We start from the raw sequence: 18,868 nt of genomic DNA on the forward strand, positions 1-18,868 counted from the left end.
AGAAAAGGACACACATGCAGAATAGTTGACTGATTATATCTGCCTAGACAGAGTAATCAGTCCTTAATAATCCTGCATCACCAAGGTCTGTCAGATGATTCTGGGCCAGAAGGCTGAAGATTTGATGCTCCAACGTTCGGTAGTATAGGGGCTTTTCAGGTGTTCAGAGGTCTCTATAAATTGGCTAAGTTTTAGAAGCTATGCTTTGTGCTTCCCACAGTTATAGTTAACTCAGTCATTCTGGATTTCTGACGGGGTTGAAAACTTATAGCTATTTACCGTAAGAGAAAAGATTTGAGTGGATGGTAGTCAGCTGACATTCATCCTAAAGCCAGGTTCAGAACTAAATGTTTTAGTTAGGATAGATGACAGAGGTGCTGGTTAGTCAACAAAATGATGGACTGGGTATTAGGACTATCTTGTACCTCACTGGTACAAATTGGCATAATTATGTTCTAATTGTATTTTGAGAGAAAAGTTTCATTTTAACAGGAAGGGTGATGTGTAGGAGGAGCTAAGGTAGGGGGAGTACTGAGAGCAAGAAAAGGAGTAAGAAGAGGAGGAGAAGAAGGATAGGAGAAGCTAGGTGATGAAAGAGAGAAAGAGGGGGGAGACAGGGAGGCAGATATTCATGTATCTCCACCAGTCAAAGATAGTTGTTATATCTAGGTCGGTCAGTGGGTTACACCTCTGATTGAACAATTCCAAACTTATAACGCTTATGATTAACATTATTTTAAAAAAAATGTATAAATGCAAAAAGGAAAAGGGGGCATGGGATAGGGGTTTTCTAAGGGGGGTGGGAGGGAATGGGGAAAGGGGATGGCATCTGAAGTGTAAATAAAATATCTAATAAAAAAAGAAAAAGAAAAAAAAACACATGACCAACAGCAGTGTTATAGAATTCCACAACCAACAACAATGTTATAAAACACATGACAAACAACAGTGTTATAGAACATGATGACAAACAGCAGTGCTATAGAGTGCCATGACCAACAGCAGTTTAAGAAAGAAAACATTTATTTTAGCACGATTCCAGAGGGAGAACTCATCGAACTGAGGAAGGCATGGCAGGGTAGCAAATGCATTCAGGAAGCAGGGTGATGGGGGGGGGGGTGTTGTGGAGAGAAAGACAGAGACAGACAGACAGACAGACAGACAGACGAAAGACAGAAACAGAGAGACAGAGAAAGACTCAGAGAGAGAGAACAGGAAGCAGAGTGTGATTATAAATCTTTAAAAAAAAAAAAAAAAATTCTGGTGATGTATTCCTTCAGCAAGAATTAGCCTTCTAAAGGTTCCATGACTTTCCCAAACACCGCCACCAGCAGGGGATCAAAGGTTCGAATTCATGAGCCTCAGAGGTATTTCTTATCTTAACTACCACATCTGTGTACTCATACCGAGTTGAGTTTCTTGCTTCTAGAATCAGTAAAAGAGGCTTCATAGCATTCAGCAAATAACTGTAAGCAGCCTACCTCCAAAATGCAGGCTAGCCTTCAGGTGCCAAGCCAGCTCAAAGCCAGAAGGCAGCGGTTCAAAACTGAAGTTCGGGAGCAGTTGGTAGTGTAACATAAGACGTCAGGTGTGTTGATCACCGCTGAAACCCGTGCTTCAGGGAACCACTGGCCAGCTGCTACTCTTAGAGACTAGCTTTTATTTTCATGTTCGATTGATGCAAATGTGGATGGGTCATGCCACACATGTGCCAGGAGGGAGGGAAAAAGATTACCGACAAAATGGTACTTGCTGGGGAGAGTAAAACAGGCTTTCAAGAAGAGACACAAGTGGTTTGAAGAATCAAGGTGAAGCCTGGCCAACAACATTAGTGGACACTGCATGAGATTTATCCTATGTTTAATCAGAGGGAGGACCTGAAAGAGCTGAGATGGCGAGGATGCAACAGCTGCCGCAAATATCCAAAGTCCGGTTCCATTACAGGCATTGAAATGAGATGGGTCTCTACAGTACAGTGACTTCCTGTGACTAGAAACACTGCGGGAGGTAGAGGAGGGGCTGACTAAAGTCAGGATGTAAGAAGCTTCACACGTCTGGGAAAGCTGAAGCATTTAAGGTTCTCCATGACCTTTCCCAAGGGTTGTGGAAGCAGTAAAACTGCTCAAAACTGACCAGCAAGGTGCAGAGAGGTCTCTGAGACTGTGGAGCTCCTATGCAAATCATGCGGAGAGTTCCGGGGATGCAGCCTGGTGATGCAATAGCTTTTGACCCATCCTTGTTCCTGCAAATGATGCTTCACTCCTGCTTGTAACCCCAATAAAAACTCAGTGGTTCAACAAATTGGACTCTGGTGCAATCGTTCCTCCAGTCTGCCCTGCATTCGCTTCCTGAGGTGAGTAGATGTTCGTTTTATACTTCCCTAGGGAATATTTGTTTCCAAAAAAATTTTAATTGCCTCTCATTGATTGTGCCAACTTAAAACATAATGTATGTGTTTTCAATGGTTCTTGGTTTTTTCTTGTATTAATGCTTGATGTGGTTTTCTTTCAAAGTGTTAAATTTGCAAAGCTAGGTAGGACATTCCCATTTGCCGGCACTGGGCAGGTAGAGGCAGGTAGATCTACTAGAACCTGTTTAATTTCACTCCGTCTCTCACACCTGCTCTTACCCGAACACCCTTCATCAATCGGTACTTTTCTTTCTAATTTTTTCTCATTCCTTACAGTTTAGTACATCCCTCTTCATAACCCCACCCCCACCCCCAGCCCATCCACAAACTCAGAGCATCTGAAACAGGAATCCTTGTTTGAACCTTGCAACAAGCTAAACCTATAAATCTTTAGAAAGTTTGGTCTGCTTGTCCAGAAAGGAATGATTGAAAACATGTAGCCTAAAAGCTGTATGCAGGATCAGAAGACAGGATGTGCAAATGGTTCCGTGCAGAATATTTTTCCTTCATCTCCTTTCTTCTAAAACACCCACTTCCTTTCCTCTTTTGCTTCTGCTTCACCCATCTTTCCTCCTCAGCTCTCCTTGATGGCTTCTTCTTTCCATTATCCTTCTCTTTTTGGATTTTTCATTTCTCTCTTTCCCTTCCCTTACTTTCCTGGTTAGTGCATAGTGGCTGAGTCACTCTGGAGTATAAAACAACATCTATGCCTAGTACAACAGGTAACGGCTAGAGACAGAAGAACTCTCCAGTCTAAACCTTCCAGAAGCAAAGATGGAACAAGCCGGCCTCGACACAAAAACAGTTGGCAATGTAAGTCAGGGTTTACTCTTGGAATGTAGTCTCCTGAATGATCATAATTAGTAGTATATGGACTTTACTGTTTAAGGCTCCGTTGAGAACATGCTTTACACAAATGAAGAACTCCTATAATTTGCAAATCAGTTTTAGAGCATTTCTATCAAAATTACGATAAAATAAGAATTGTTGTTAGTTAAAGAAATAACATAGAAACGTGCCCCAAGGGGAAGATACTATGATCACCAAGGTGGTTTTTTCTGGGGTGAGGCTCCTCCACTGTACTCCATATATACTGACCCCTACGATTTTCCTAAATTCAGAAAACTGCATAATTTGTGGTAGTGGGGGGCTGTGTTCCCACTTCACCCTTATTTTTTGTGTTGAAAAACTAAAGAAACAAACAACTTAGTCAATCCTGAGAAGTTAAAAAAAAAATAAAATAGAGTGTTTAAATTTGTATCTTCAAAATCTCTTCTATAAAGGAAAATCAATACAGAAAACTGAACTGTATGGAGATTGACAGGCTAAACTGAAAATGATGTAGGTCTTTTTTCACTAGCACAAACTTTAGTTGGAAAAATAAAATGGATAGTGAATTCTAATAATGTTCTTTGCATGACAGATTATAATCTTCTCAAAGTAAGTAATTAATATTAGAAGTTGTAATGCAGAGATTTAATTCAGAGAAAAGAATTGGATTTCATGAACCAACATTAATATGTTGAGACATTTTAAATAAAGAGAAATCAACTAAGAATTCTGATCAGCTCTCTGGAGCTAAAAGAGTGTGTAATGCCCCATCTATGTGCACATTTAAATATGCATACACATATATGTATAGATGTGAACTCATCTTCCATTATAACATTTTATTTCAATTTTTATCTAAACCAGATAGACATAAAATACAGATGTGATTGTCTCCAATGTGTAAGTAGATTATTTCACCTCAAACAGACATAATCAGGATGGTTGCTTGGACAGTGAGTGTGACTTCAACGCCACATCTCACCTGTTTGTAGCTCTTTGGCAGTAAGGCCACCTTGTGACTTCATTTCTGTATTCACATAGGTCATCACATGCCGGGCAGCTGTTGCCTGGACCACTAATGCCCCCCTGTCCATTGAGGAGGTTCAAATTGATCCACCAAAGGCTGGTGAGGTTCGAATTAAGGTAAATACAAATGATGGTGTATTGAGTGGATGTGGATTGTATATATGTGTATTTGCAATGATTTTATAATTTAGGAAATAAACGGTAGTCTATACTAGCATTAAGACTTCTTATGATTCATAACAGATTGGTGTTAGCATATAGTAGTAGTCAAGTCGGTTGCTGCATTTTGTTAAAATGTCACAAACTTAAGATATATAAATACCAGGTGGTCAGTAATATTTTAAAAATACTAGTGCTTTTTAGACTTAAAAGTAAAACTGGGGAGTTGGTTCTGTGGGTACAGTACTTGTTATGCAAGCAAGAGCCATACATTTGTAGCCAGGAATGGGAGCCAGGAGAATCCCCCAGAACTCTCTGGCCAACTAGGGTAGCTGAAGGGACGGGCTTCAGTGGGAGACTTTGTCTCAAAAAAATAGAGAAGCAAATAAGGAAAGATATTTGGACCGCTGCCTTTGGCTTGTGTGTGTGTGTACACACACAAGCACATGCACACTTGTAGACATCACAAACATATATACACAGGAAGTTCTTCTCTCTCTCTCTCTCTCTCTCTCTCTCTCTTTCTCTCTCTCTGTCTCTCTCTCTCTCTCTCTCTCTCTCTCTCTCTCTCTCTCTCGTATCTGATACACTGAAGCTAGAATTATAGACAGTTGAGCTTCCTAACTTGGGTACTGAGAATGAAATGCAGGTCCTCTTTAGGAGCAGAAAGCATTCTTAACTGATGAACCATTTTAACAAGCCTGTCCATCTAATCTCTTAAAGACATTAAGCCATTCACGAGGGTAATGCACTAGACCATCCATCAAAAGCATTGCTAGCTGTCAATACTTGTTATGTTGGGGACCAAGAGTCTCGAATATGAACCTCTCTTGAGGGGCAAACCACACCAAACCCATATCAGAGATCTTGGTGATAAACAATCAGGAGAGGCCTGAAAACTCCATGAACAACACAACAGCAAGCTCAACACAGAGAACCAAGCAAAGAAACAATAGTTCATGCTAAGATCACTTGAATCCCAGGAAATCTAAAGCTGTGAACCAGACCAGGCTAATCTCCCTGAAGACCAACCAGAGTGGCATTTGAGAGCAGCAGACAATAAACAAAAGTATCCAGAGAAATGGGATTTTAGGTCAGCTATTGGGTCAAAGGCCTGAATAAACAGACCAAGAAAACATAAATATCTCCCATCCCCACCAAGGGAAGAAAGCCCAGAGGAATCAAGGAAATAAACATTACTATGAGCCATCAGATTGCCAAAAGAGAATAGCAATTTTACAAAGAATTTGGAAAGCTCCAAGGATCAATTTCTGCTGGCCAGAAAAAATAAAAAGTAAAAATAAAGGGAATGTCTAGATAAAACTTGTTGGTGCAGTTAACACGTTCCAAGTGAAATACACAATCTGAAACTGATCTGACTTGCTGCCAAACCCATCCAGCTGTGGAATCTCTCTACCCTGGAGGAAAACTGACTGACCTTTTGAAATGGGAACAGCTAGAGAAAAGAAATAATGGCAGGAAGAAAAAGCAAGAAAGTTGCACATTGTAGAAGAGTCTTTGAAGACTCCTTCAGTGATCTTTCCATTTCCCGTCTTCATGTTACTTTGTATCTTGAAGCCACAGGCAGGATGAGGAGCTTGTACAAACAGCCTTGGGGAAGCGACTGTTTGCTGTGGGAGGCAGGGAGAGCATGGCAATACTACCCAGGCTTCCCTCAACTATGTGAGGTCGTGTGTCAAAACAGACTCTAAAGTTCCCCTGGTCTGCTTTACCACCGCCCGTAGAACTGTTTAACTGTTTGTAGCAGAGCACCAGACAGAATTTAGTGACTTTGCCCTATTGAGGCAGTCTGGGTAAAACCATGAAGACAAGAGGAAGTAAGTGCTGTGTTCTTCACGCACACTAATATCACAAATGTGAAAGTATGTAGCCTGGCATTAGAGAGTGTACTCTGCCTCCAGACTTGAAGGCGTACCACATTTTTTTTTTTCTGACAGGTTCAAGAATTTTATAACCAGGTATTTTTAATGCATGCACACAGTAGGCTTTGGTCATATTCACTCCACTCTTACCTTAACTCTTTAGGGATTCACCGCCCACCTCCCCATCCTCTCCCTACTCCAAGTCCTTTTCTTTTAACTCCTCACTGCGTTAGGTTTCTGCTGCTCATATACGCATGGTGTGGACCCATTCACTGGGGGGCACAGTTGACCTCCCAAGGATCGTACCCCTAAAGAAAACTGACTCTCTTAGCAGCCACCAACTGTCGGTAGCTCCTCAGCTAGGCCTGAAGGCTTGTGAAGCCCTCCCGCCTGGAATGTTAAATAACTTGACTTTGTGCATGTAGCCGGAGCTGCTGTGCGTGCAGTGTTCCTGATGTCTAGAGGACACTGTTTCTCCCTGGTCTTTCTCAACCTCTGGGTTCTCACAATCTTTCCAACCCCTCTTCTACAATATTGTCCCAGCCTTGGGGAGCTGTGTGGCACTGATGTCCCATTTACGGAAGGGTGTGGGACACACACTATCTGCACCTCACCCAATTGTAAGTTTCTTTATTAACTGTCATCCACAGCAGAAAGAGGTGCAAGCGTTGGACTCACCTACGAGTCAATACATATGTCTTTTGAGGACAGTTTGATATGATGTCTAGTTAGCAATAAAATAATAGTAACAGGTTTACCTCTGGAGCCTATGAGCTCCCAGTCATGGGGTTTTGGCCAGATTTATGGTACCAGGCACAGTTTCCTTCCCATGGAGTGGGCCTTAAATACAATCAGAAAGTGGTTGGTTGTCCCCATAGCATGTCACTACTACACCCATGAACACAACCAGTCTAGTTATTATTGCAGCTTTGCAGAGTTCAGAGGTAAAACTATTGGTGACTTTTCTCTCCCAGTACCATACATAGAAACTTTGAGTGCTACAAAAGTCAGCCAGCAGGGAGAAAGCATCCCAGTCAGTTCCAGCTTAATTTTTCCATGTCTGTGTTGTTTTCAGTAATAAGAATCTTACCAACAAGTTCCTGGTGAACAACTAAGAGCCATCTTATATTGCTTGAATGGTCCCCAAGACACCATGACCAACAACTCAAGGGGGGTGTCCCAGACTTGGCACTGGACTTTTAAATTGGCAACCTATGGCTTCTGAGAGCTCTCTCTCTCTCTCTCTCTCTCTCTCTCTCACACACACACACACACACACACACTCACACACACACACACACACACACTTTTAGGAAGCTTATAAAATAGTATGTTTCCATATGGCTTTTTAGAATAACTTTAGAGTTAATTATCCTTGCCCCACCCACTACTCCACCCTACCTTTGAGTCTCCCTCTTCACTTAAACACCCCTTTCACTATCCCCTTTCATTTCCACCTGTGTTCTACTATTCCTTCTTTAAAACATTTCTTCCCTCTCCCCCTAGTGGCTCCTTTTCATTTTCCTGGTGTGTTAGTATTTCTATTGCTGTGATGAAACACCAGAATCAAAAGCAATTTGGGAAGGAATGGCTTCATTTTATCTTACCACTCTCAGATCACACTGCATCACTGAGGGAATTCGGGGCAGGAATTAAAAGCAGAGGCCATGGAGTGTTGGGAGCCGACTTTAGTAGAAAGCGGCTAGATCAACTTTGCAGCCATCTGGAACCATATACCCTGATGAAAGACTTGGTTTTCAAAAGCCTATAACAGCTGAAGCACACTCTGATAAATATATTGTTTATCCCACATAGCTTGTTTTGCTGTTTAGTGACCTCAGCTGTATGGTGCACGTGGTAAAGTGTTTTCACCTGTGTTCTCCTGCTTGCGTATATAAATACCTCAGAATTCCCTTCAATAAGGGAGACTTGAGAAAATAGAAGAGACTGAATCACACCCTGTCTTGTCTCCATTCTTCGAGTTTCTTGCCCCAAGAGCCCCACTCTCTCTCGACCAGAGCACTTAGCCCCAAAAGTGTTGAGGCAAAACCGTTGAGGTAGAGTAAAGACCGCAACAATGGAGGAGAGCTGCTTATTTGCTTGTCCACCAATGGCTTGCTCACCCTGCTTTCTTATACAACCCAGGACCACCAGCCCAGGATTGCCCTGCCAACAATAAACAGGCCCCTCCTGCCTCAATTATTAATTAAGACAATACCTCTGCAGACATTAATACAAGCCCATCTGTTGAAAAGCATTTTTTTTTAAATTAAGATATTCTCTTCCCCGTTATATCTAGGTTGCATCCAGTTGATAAAAACCCACTTGTATATCTGACTCCACAAGTACACCAAGTTAAACATGCAAAACTAAAGATTTGGTGCCAGGATCCACATATTAGTGAGAGCACAATGAGTTTGTTTTTCTGTCACCAGACATTTTATATACAATTATTTAATCATCTTTCAGATTATATCCTCTGGGATCTGTGGCACTGATAATCATATCCTAGAAGGTAAAGTGAAAATGCCATTTCCTGCCATCTTGGGCCACGAGGGAGCTGGAGTCGTGGAGAGTATTGGACAAGGTGTAACTACTGTAAAGCCAGGTGGGTGATTAGGCGTGATACTAATGTTATCTAGAGGTGCAGGAATGGGCTGGCTACTCTGCCAATTAAAACATTAATAGACAGGGATGGAAGTACCAGCAGAGCCATCATGTGATAACTAAGAAATCAGGGTCCCTCTTGATGTTTTTAGCTGTATTAATGAAAAGAATTCAAGATCAATCACAAGCAAGCTTGGGGACAAAGAATGGACTCAAATGGAAGTGTGAAGATGGTTTATTGGAGCCTTAAAGGGAAACCCCAGGTCAGGCAAGCTGGAAGGGAGAGGAGGGATGGAGAAGAGAAGGAACGAAAGGCATGTTGCTTGTCCTGAGGCAGCATGGAGGTCAGTTCTCTGGTCACAAATCAAGGAGGAGTGCTTCAGAATAAAGAGTAGGGAAGCCTACACATTAAATTATCTAGTATAAGAGCACATATAGGCTATGGCCAGCCAGCATCTTCGAGAAAAAGAAGAAATAGTCAGGTCTTCCTAGGCTGCCCTCAGACAGGTGAGCAGACCCCAAGCCTCAGGATGAGTTGCGTGATAGGGATGGCTTTGTGTTTTAGGCATTCTGGAAAGGAAAAGCACATTGTCTTTGGGTGAACCTTTGGGTGCCCAGTGTATTCACTCTTACAGAAGGGGTCAAGGGCGTATCTATATAGAGGCAGATTCAATTCTTTACAATATAGCACCAATTCCTTCCCTAGTTCCTACTCTGATTCTTCCCCCAAGGTAAAATAAAGATCTCAGAACTCAAGACAGGTGTGGGGGTGCATGCCTTTTATCCCAGCTCTTGGGAGGCAGAAGCAGGCAGATCTCTAAGTGTTAGAAGCCAGCCTGGTCTACATAGTGAGTACCAGGACTCACTATGGGCTCACTCAAGGGCTAAAACCCAAACCCCCGCCCCCCAAAAATGTTTTAAAACTCAACATATATTGACAAAACTGCATCAAGACACCAGATATAGTATAGAATATAGGCAACCTGGGATCCAGAATCCCAGATTAAAGACGGAGTTCAGTGGTGTGATACTTACCTACAATGCATAAGGCTGTGTCCCTCACACCAGCCTACCCTACATTAAACTAAGAATTACAATATATACAATGTATCACAATATCAGTAAACATAGAATATGTATGACTACAGAACCTTTTTCTACACACACACACACACACACACACCACGTGCCCTAATCTTTTTAATTGTGCAAACAGAGTAGCATCGTGTGTTAGAGTTTCTTCTAGGATTTATCCTTACCTTCCCCATGCTACGGACCTTCATGTTTCAAACACTTGATAGTATTATTCTAACAAGAATAATTATTATAACAATTATTATAGTGATATAATAATTACTATTGTCATAGACTTCTTTGTTTCTCTTTATGTGCATGGTGAGCATGCTATGTCAGAGATATGGGTGAACATATCTTTCCACAATGTCAGAGTGAACGGAATAACAATATGTTCACATAATACAGCACTTTTGTTGGCAGCAATCTGCTAGTCATGGCTGACTGCCTTGATATCAAGCACTGGCTGAGGCAGATAGGAGTTGTTGATTCCCATCCTAATTACTAATCTTAACTCTCTGATCACATGATGCGCATCACCCGGTAAATACATTTGTTTGTGTGTTGAGAGTACGGACTACAGAATGAATAGATATGTAGGTTGCAGCGGCAAGGGATTTCTAGGAACCTAGGAGGCAAAGCTGGAAAACTGAAGGAAATATAAATAAGCAGAGGCTGTGGGAGGGGTGAGGTCTACCAGATGGTGCTCTTCCTGCATTCACTTAGGAGCAGAGTCATCCTCCTCCAGGCTCAAAATGGAGTCAAACGCTACTTGTAAAGTCAAGTCTTTGGGGGCAATCAGTCTGAAAATCCAGTTTTATGGAAGAACTCAAGGCAGGGCACAGACTGATCTCAATCATGTATAAAGAAATAAATACTCTGAAAAAGACCAATTACCTTGTTTAATTTAGCTAAATAGGATTAAGAGCACAAACTGTCTTTCCTCAAGTTCCAGCATAATACAGCACCTCCTAACGTGTACCGATTTTAATTTAGCTTCCAATTAAAATTGGAAGAATTTTAATTCAATCTTCTAATAAATATCGACTTCTACAAAGGTATCGTTCTACTTTCCTCCTGGAACACTGAGCCAAATCAACAAGACGTCTTTTATGTATCACCAATACTGAGGTCACTCCTACACATAACTGTCTCTTACCTTTGAACCTCAATGTCATGAGATATAAATACCCAGATTCTTCTTTATCTTGCAGATCTATTTATATTAAAATTGATTATTTTTATCCCATGGTGAAATGATGATTAACTTCAGTTACAATGTTACATACAACTCTTCTTATGACAAATTGATGACATCTGCCAGAAACAGTTCCCAGTAGCATTAACTGTTCTTCAGGTCTGCCATAACTTTCCCATAACTTTCTCTATTCTTTTTCTTCAGGAGATAAAGTCTTAATGTTCCCTCTTCCGGAATGTCGAGAGTGCATCTACTGCCTCCACCCGAAGGGCAACTTCTGTATTAAAGAAAAGTCAGTTTCAATTTCTTTGACTTCTCACCTCATTTGCTTTCCTCATAGACGGTTTGACTCAACCCTGATAATATCGCTTTGTTTCTTTTTGTTGTTATTGCTCTGTGTCTGGGGAGCAGTATTCTCTCTCCAACAGGGTTAATGTTGGATGGGACCAGCAGATTTACCTGCAGAGGGAAGAAAATCTATCATCTTTACGGGACCAGCACGTTCACGGAATATACCGTGGTAGATGAGATAGCAGTGGCAAAGATTGATGATGCAGCTCCTATGGATACAGTCTGTATTATAAGCTGCGAGGTGTCAACAGGCTTTGGAGCTGTGTTTAACACAGCTCAGGTGAGTGTTCCTTCCTTTTATGTTCTTTCCAGTGACTGACTGTCTACATGGTAAACAAGGAGCCACATAGCCGGAAGGTTCCTTCGTCATGGACAAAACCAAAGGACTTTTTTCTTCACTTTATTTCCTACTAATACAAGATCACTGTTGAAAGTCTAACAGTGGTTTATCCTTTAAAACTACAGGTCACTCCTGGCTCTTCCTGTGTGGTTTTTGGACTTGGAGGAATTGGCTCTGCCATTGTCATGGCCTGCAAAGCCTCTGGTGCATCTAGAATCATCGGGGTTGACATCAACGAGCAGAAGTTCCCTCGGGCCAGAGCCTTGGGGGTCACTGATTGTCTCAACCCTAACAAGCTCAAGAAACCTGTCCAGGAGGTGGTGAAGGAGATGACGGGTGTTGGTGTTGACTTTGCCTTCGAGGCCATCGGACTCATTGATACCATGGTGTGTGTCTTGGGCACAATGGGGACACAACACATTAACATATTAACTTCAGAAAGAAAGGAATGTCCTGTAATTTGTTTTATTTGGGAGGATTGTTGCAAATTGAGCCAAGATCGTCCAGCATCCTGAGCACAGTTCTCCACCTCTGCAGTCCTGATGTAGGGCTATAAATTTTTACCTAGCATTTTTGAGCACGTTGAGGTACCTTACATTGTTCTGAGCTATTAGCCTATTCTAGTCCATTACACTTCTGGATAATTAATAACACTGTCTTCATTTTAAAGATTGAAGATATTAATTACAGTGACTTTAAACAGCTCACTCAAGGTATCATAGTAAACATACTCCATGCTGTTTGATCATGGAATGTCTCCCAGATTTCCCTGAAAGTATGCCTTAGCACAGTTATCAACTTATGGAATACAAACTGTGCACCCAGTCATGCCTGGCCACCCATCCTCAATAGGCTAATTTAAAAGGCCAAATTAAAAGTAGAAAATAAAAAAGGGAAATTTATTCAGTGTGGCCACATTGGGACAAGGGACAAAAGAACCCCCAAATCTATCTTCTAGATCCTGAAGTGAGAGCAAGGTTTAAATATATACACACATCTAAGCAATCCTGGTCACTGTATGATCTCACCTACTCTTGGCCAATCCTTGTCTGGGCTTCAGTCTCATCCTGTAAGGAAGTCTAACAAGCTGTTAGATCCTGTGTAAAATCTTTCTCCAGGAGATAAGTCGCCCCTCTGGTGAGGCCCTTTTCCTCTCCTAGCATGAGATTTATGAGAAAAATGCCCATTTCTTTGAGATCACTTGTTTCAATAGTCTGCATGTCTGATGGAGAGGTGCAAGGGCCTCTTTAGAACATCTTCACTTCTAGCAGGCCAGTTACAAGTTACATGGACATGTAAATGCTGCTGAGATATTATTAACTGCCCTGTTTCTGCATTTAGGTTGCGGCTTTGAAGTCATGCAACAGGAGCTACGGAGTGTGTGTGATAATGGGAGTGGCTCCCTCTGGTTCCCAGCTCTCTTTCGACCCAATGGTGCTTCTCCCTGGGAGAACCCTAAAATCTTCTGTTTTGGGAGGTAGGCCTCTCTCTTACTAAAACCCTAATTCAGCCTGCATGCTCTTTGGAAGGAAACAAGGAAGGAAGACAGGAAGAAATAGAAGGCAAGACAGTATATCAACAATGATAAGTTGAGGGCTGGAGAGATGGCTCAGCGATTAAGAGCACTGACTGCTCTTGCAGAGGTCCTGAGTTCAATTCCCAGCAACCACATGGTGGCTCACAACCATCTGTAATGGGATCCAATGCCCCTTTCTGGTGTGTCTGAAGACAGCTACAGTGTACTCACATACATAAAATAAATATATGAATATTTTAACAAAAAATGATAAGATGAGGCAGGCATGGAGTCTCATGCCTGCATTCCAGCACTCAGGATGCAGATGCAGGAAGTCTTTCACACAGTCAGGGCTAGCCTGGACTTCACAATGAAATTCAGGCAGTCAGGTATACACAGAAAAACCTTATTCCAACTTCCAAAAAAAAAAAAAAAAACGTAAGTCTTTCTATCTTCCCAGAAATAGTGTGTTCCCTGTAGAAACAAACAGAGTACTAGTCTAACACTGATAAGATATAGGAAGGTGCCCATTGGAAGCCTGACTTTCTGTACTGGGTTACAAGCCAGGGATGGTATATGGACCACTCCCCCACAGAGAGGAATATATCACTGATTTGATCCCTGTGTTCTTACCTTGATACTCAACCTACTTTTCTATTTTAAAACACAACAGATCATTATGATGGGCTCATAATTCATTCTCTCTTCTCTAAATACCTCCAGATTCTATTCCATCACTGGTCATATACCCCATATGCTTCCAAGACTAACATGTCTTGGGGAACCTGCACAGTGTTAAATGTTCTGAGGCCATGTTGTCTAATGCTGTGACTTCTGGTCACATGTGGCTATTGACCACTCAGAATATGGCTAGTGGGACCAGAAGGCTAATGAGTCAGTTATCTTTACTTTTATTTAAATTCAAAGAACTATGGTAAATGTCATAGCACATGCCTTATTACAAGCACTAGGAAGGCAGAGAGAAGTAGATTTCTGTGAGTTCAAGGCTACTCTGATCTGTATCGTGACTAACTTTCAGGGTAGCCAGGGCAACATACTGAGACCTTGCCTAATAAGTAGATAAATGTAAGCAACCAAGTATGACTACCATTGCCTTACTATTATATAGTACAGTTCATACTATCTTATACCATGGTCTGAGCTAGAATGCTCAAGCAAGACTGATGATGACTGGTGACTGGTCATTGGTGATTAATGCTTGATTAATTGATGATTGTTAACTTAAGGTCTGGAATTGAAAACCTTGGCTTTTGGCTGTCAGAGTTCTCAGTGGGCATTACCCTTAAGCAAGTCATTCAAACTCTTAATCCCAGTCCTGGCTGAGCGGTAGCTTTTCTTACGTCGTAAGTATAAATGAGAAATACACATGTTAAAGCGTTTAACACTTCAGCAAAAAATAAGCCATCAGTTGAAGTGTTGGTTATGGGAGCCCACAACCCAAGAAAACATGGGGCCCGAGACTGCCAAAGATAACCAAAATGGTTTGAATTTGCTTTGGTGGCAACATGTTATAAGAAAAAGATGTTTGTTTTGCTTTTATTAAAATATTTTTTGTTCTTTTTTTCTTTTGTGTGAGTGTTTTGCTGCATGTCTATATGCATCGTTTGTATGTTAGGTGCTCTCAAAGATTAAATAGAAGAGGGTCTCAGAGCCTCTAAATCTGAAGCTACAGATGGTCATGAGTGACTATTCGAGTGCTAGGAATTGGTCCCAGGTCCTTTGGAAGAGACACAAGTGCTCTTAAGCATTGAGCCATCTCTCCAACCCAAGTCAGGATATTTTTATCAAAGCAACAGGAAAAAGAAACTGAAATTGACATCAAATAGGAAGATATGGGATTTGTATAGCCAAGATGAGCTCAAGTGTGTGCCATAGGATTCAGACCCATGCCTGTATCTATCAGGTACAGTCTTCTGGTTTAGCGCAAAGGTCTCCACTGTCTGCAGCAAGAGCAGTACCCACTCAGCAATATAGAAGCTGGGAAGTAAACATCAGGGGAAAAATTGCCTGCTGGGCCATCACTGGGGCATTGGCCTCAAGGTCTTCCTGTCCCCAGACAAGACTCTCTGCTGCCTTCCTCTCATGAGACTGACATCCTCCAAGTTTTGTAGTTTCTTTCCTGTCAGGCACTGTGCTACCTTAGAGGCTCTTCCTCGATTTTAGAAGAACCCTAGAATCCCACACAACTTCTGGAAGAGTGAGTGTGTTTGTCTCCGGGTATCTGGGTTTACCAACTTTGTGCCTGGCTGCCGTATTTCCAGACTCCAATTCTGTGGCTTTATGTTTACCAGCTACTGTAACCCCAGTGTTAAAATCTACAAACACCTTATTTCCAAACCTTCTTGCTGTGCTGTGTGCTTCTCCTGGTGCCTTTATGACACCAAGTGTATGTGTGTGCATGTAATGGCGTAAGAGCATGCCGTTGAGACATGTCAAATACGCATGGTTGGTTCTCAGTTACCAGTGAACAAAACTAATAAACGCTGTCCCTTAAAAAATTTATTAAATTCCCAAGTAGTCAATAAAAATGTTATGAAAAAAGGAATTGTTTTATTATACATGAAAGAAGCTGTAACAGACATTGGTCTTCTTTTTCCAGTTGTATGCTAACAGGTTTCTAGGCTAGTAAAAAACCTGCATTCCAACCAGTTGTGCAATAGTCAGATATTGTATTGTTTCTGTGGTATGGATGCTTAATGTCCCTCAGGTCCCCCAGGATGGTGCTGCTGATAGGTTCTGTGGCCCTTTAGGAGGAGGGTCCTCTGGGAGGGCCTTAGGTCACTGGGTGTATGATCTCAAATGAGTCTGTGCTGGTATTTTTTTCTCTATGTAAAAGAAAAGAACAGAAGTAACAGACTCGATGCAATCGTGCTCACAGCCCATCGGCCCACAGGTCTCCATTGTTTTCAGGACACTAACTACTTCCTATAATGTACACCCTCCAGCTGATTCGATCTGAGTGAATCTCAGACTCTTGAATGAAATGAGACTGGCAACCCAGATCAATCTGCTAGTGAGTGTTGCAGGAAATGGTTAGTGCCCTGAACACAAAGAAGAGCTTTAGGTACATGGGTTACAGCCATGAGAGTATCAGGTAGGAGCGCTCTCCTATGGCCCTGGTAATCATAATTCTGTCGGTGACTGGATTCTACAGAACAAACTGCTTTCATACTTGGGTAAAGAGCCAATGGGGTAATGAATGACTTACTGCCTCCATGAACACATTGATAATTTTATAAATTATCAAATTTATTATAAATTATTAATTTTAATAATTAATTATTGGAGTCTTCAGTCAGCTTTGATTCGTTTTGCATCCTATTAATTTTGTCCTTTCCTTTTACAGGGTATAAAACCAGAGATGAAATCCCTAAACTAGTAACTGACTACGTACAAAAAAGAATCAACATAGATCCTCTTGTAACCCATAGGCTACCTTTTCCAAAAATCAATGACGGATTCAAATTGTTGCGAGAGGGAAAATGGTAAGCATTTGTGTGAATGGTGTGTGTGTGTGTGTGTGTGTGTGTGTGTGTGTGTGTGTGTGTGTGTTTATTTGTGTATACAAGATGTTCCTAAGTATGGTGACCTACATGTGACTTTCAGTCAAAATGTTATGAAAAGTCCCCTATGCTCCCATATAACTTTCCATTACCTTCATGACAATTTGTGAGAGTAAACGGCAATTAACCTGCCTGATGAATTTTTGAATATCACATTTCAATTTCTAACACCAGCCTCAACTGTAACACGTCAAGTGTAGGCATTGGTTAGGAATAAGCTTTTGCAAAAAAAAAAAAAAAAAAAAAAAAAAAAAAAAAAAAAAAAAAAAAAAAACCAAATAAATAGAAAGGTAAACTGATGAGCAAATTTTCCTACCATCAGTGCTTCCGAATGGTGGGTTCAGAATGCTTTGTCTAGCAGGGAGCTTGCTAACAGAGAGCATGGTGTCCATTACTCCTCCTGATGGCTATAATTTGGCAGTAATTAAGGGTATAGCGCCGCCAGTGCTGAGAGAAACAGCAAAATGGTTGGCATTTGTCGCGAACCCCCCACGCTTGGGCACCAAACTGTTGTGCTTACTGGAGCCTGATGTTGGACGCCAAACTGTTGCAGTCCGTACTGCCCGTTCCGGTCCGAGGGTCAGGGTCTAGCGAGAGAGAGAGTGGGGATAAAGGGGAAGAGACGCGAAGAATGGAGACAAGACAGAGATTCTGATCAAGTCTCATTTATTGAAGGGAATTCGGAGCTATTTATAGGCTTTTGCCACGTGCCTTGTAGGCGCGTGGATACCACGTGCCTTGCAGGTGTTGATATGATGTAAGCCTTACAGGCGTCTATAGCGTGGACAGCACGTGCACCGAAATGCCTTGCAGGCGTGGATAGCACATGCGCCTTATAAGCATGTATGGTGTAGATAGCACGTGGACAGCACGTGAACTGCATGCCTTGCAGGCGTGGCCACCAAGTGCACCTTGCAGCTGGGGCCAGTAAACAGCAACACAAAATATGTGAGATATTAGAGTGTGCTTCAGCTGTTGTAGGCTATTGAAAACCAAATCTTTCGTCAGGGTATATGGTTCCAGATGGCTGCAAAGTTGATCTAGCCGCTTTCTGCTAAAGTCGGCTCCCAACAGGCATTTCTATTCAAACTGCAACCCCGTGGTTGTCTTCATATGGCCTTTTACAGTTAGAAAATAGAAAAACTGTTATGGAATTACTACTCTAGCTCCCACCAGACAAGGGAGGGGTCACCTGAGGGGTGATGAGAGTTCATGGAGTAAAATGTACCCATACATGAGGGACTGATTACTCCGGTCTGTCTACTGCTATCCTGCATGATACTCATTGCTCCGTTCAGACTTCATGATTGACAGTTCTCTGCTGGCCTTGATGACAGGTAGTTTCGGTGTCCATAAGAGGAGGAGCAGTGAAAGAGCAGATCTGGGAAATGGAGAAGGGTGGGCAGTCTCTCTCCTCAGCTATGTGTGCTGTAACGGCTTTGGGCTCCCTCTATTAGTCATATCAGCATTGACTCTTGTGTTTCAGCATCCGCTGCATCCTCTCTATGAGACCCTGATGGTGACCAGCACATTGACATCTCAGCAGTGCTCTCTGTGCTTCTTTACCTCCTTGAAGATCAAACTGCAAACTATGGAGATCAGAACTGGAAGGACATACACACACAATTTTAAGGAATTAAACTGTTAAAGAAAATAAACTATCTCAAAACTCATATCTGTATTTCAGCCTAACTATCAAAGGGGGTGGGGGGAAGCAGGAACTAATTACTAATAAGATATGCATCCACACTTACAGACCCACTTTAGCTGTGTTCTGTTTTGCATAGCCTGTATGTATTTAAAACCTACTTAGGGTGCACTCTCCACCATTTCAGATGCTTATGTCAGCAAGGTAGATGAACACATTGTATCTTTCCCCAGCCTCGCCA

At 41.9% G+C, this 18,868-nt stretch overlaps 1 protein-coding gene across 3 annotated transcripts; it reads left to right on the top strand.

Moving 5' to 3' along the window:
• Nucleotides 1-1,969: 1,969 nt before the first annotated feature.
• Nucleotides 1,970-18,652, top strand: LOC117707759 (alcohol dehydrogenase 1-like). 3 transcript variants are annotated; one of them, XM_034501283.2, is made up of 10 exons: nt 1,970-2,353; nt 3,133-3,223; nt 4,283-4,384; nt 8,779-8,917; nt 11,393-11,480; nt 11,600-11,819; nt 12,005-12,265; nt 13,221-13,356; nt 16,763-16,901; nt 18,466-18,652. In XM_034501283.2, exons 2-10 carry the CDS (start codon nt 3,185-3,187, stop codon nt 18,494-18,496), a joined length of 1,155 nt encoding a protein of 384 aa, XP_034357174.1. In that variant the 5' UTR covers nt 1,970-2,353; nt 3,133-3,184; the 3' UTR covers nt 18,497-18,652. The 3 variants fall into 3 exon arrangements, with proteins under 3 accessions (XP_034357174.1, XP_076789409.1, XP_076789408.1); XM_076933294.1 differs by having other exon boundaries at nt 1,971-2,353; nt 3,125-3,223; XM_076933293.1 differs by having other exon boundaries at nt 1,972-2,353; nt 3,076-3,223.
• The last annotated feature ends 216 nt before the right edge of the window (nt 18,653-18,868 follow it).

This window comes from Arvicanthis niloticus, chromosome 4 (assembly GCF_011762505.2).
Source record: "Arvicanthis niloticus isolate mArvNil1 chromosome 4, mArvNil1.pat.X, whole genome shotgun sequence".
NCBI classification, from domain to species: Eukaryota; Metazoa; Chordata; class Mammalia; order Rodentia; family Muridae; genus Arvicanthis; species Arvicanthis niloticus.

Coding starts and splice junctions, on each gene's coding strand:
- LOC117707759 (XM_034501283.2), top strand. CDS start 3,185: ATGGAACAAGCCGGCCTCGACACAAAAACAGTTGGCAAT. Junction 8,918..11,392: donor TGTAACTACTGTAAAGCCAG/GTGGGTGATTAG, acceptor CTTTTTCTTCAG/GAGATAAAGTCTTAATGTTC. Junction 16,902..18,465: donor TTGTTGCGAGAGGGAAAATG/GTAAGCATTTGT, acceptor CTTGTGTTTCAG/CATCCGCTGCATCCTCTCTA.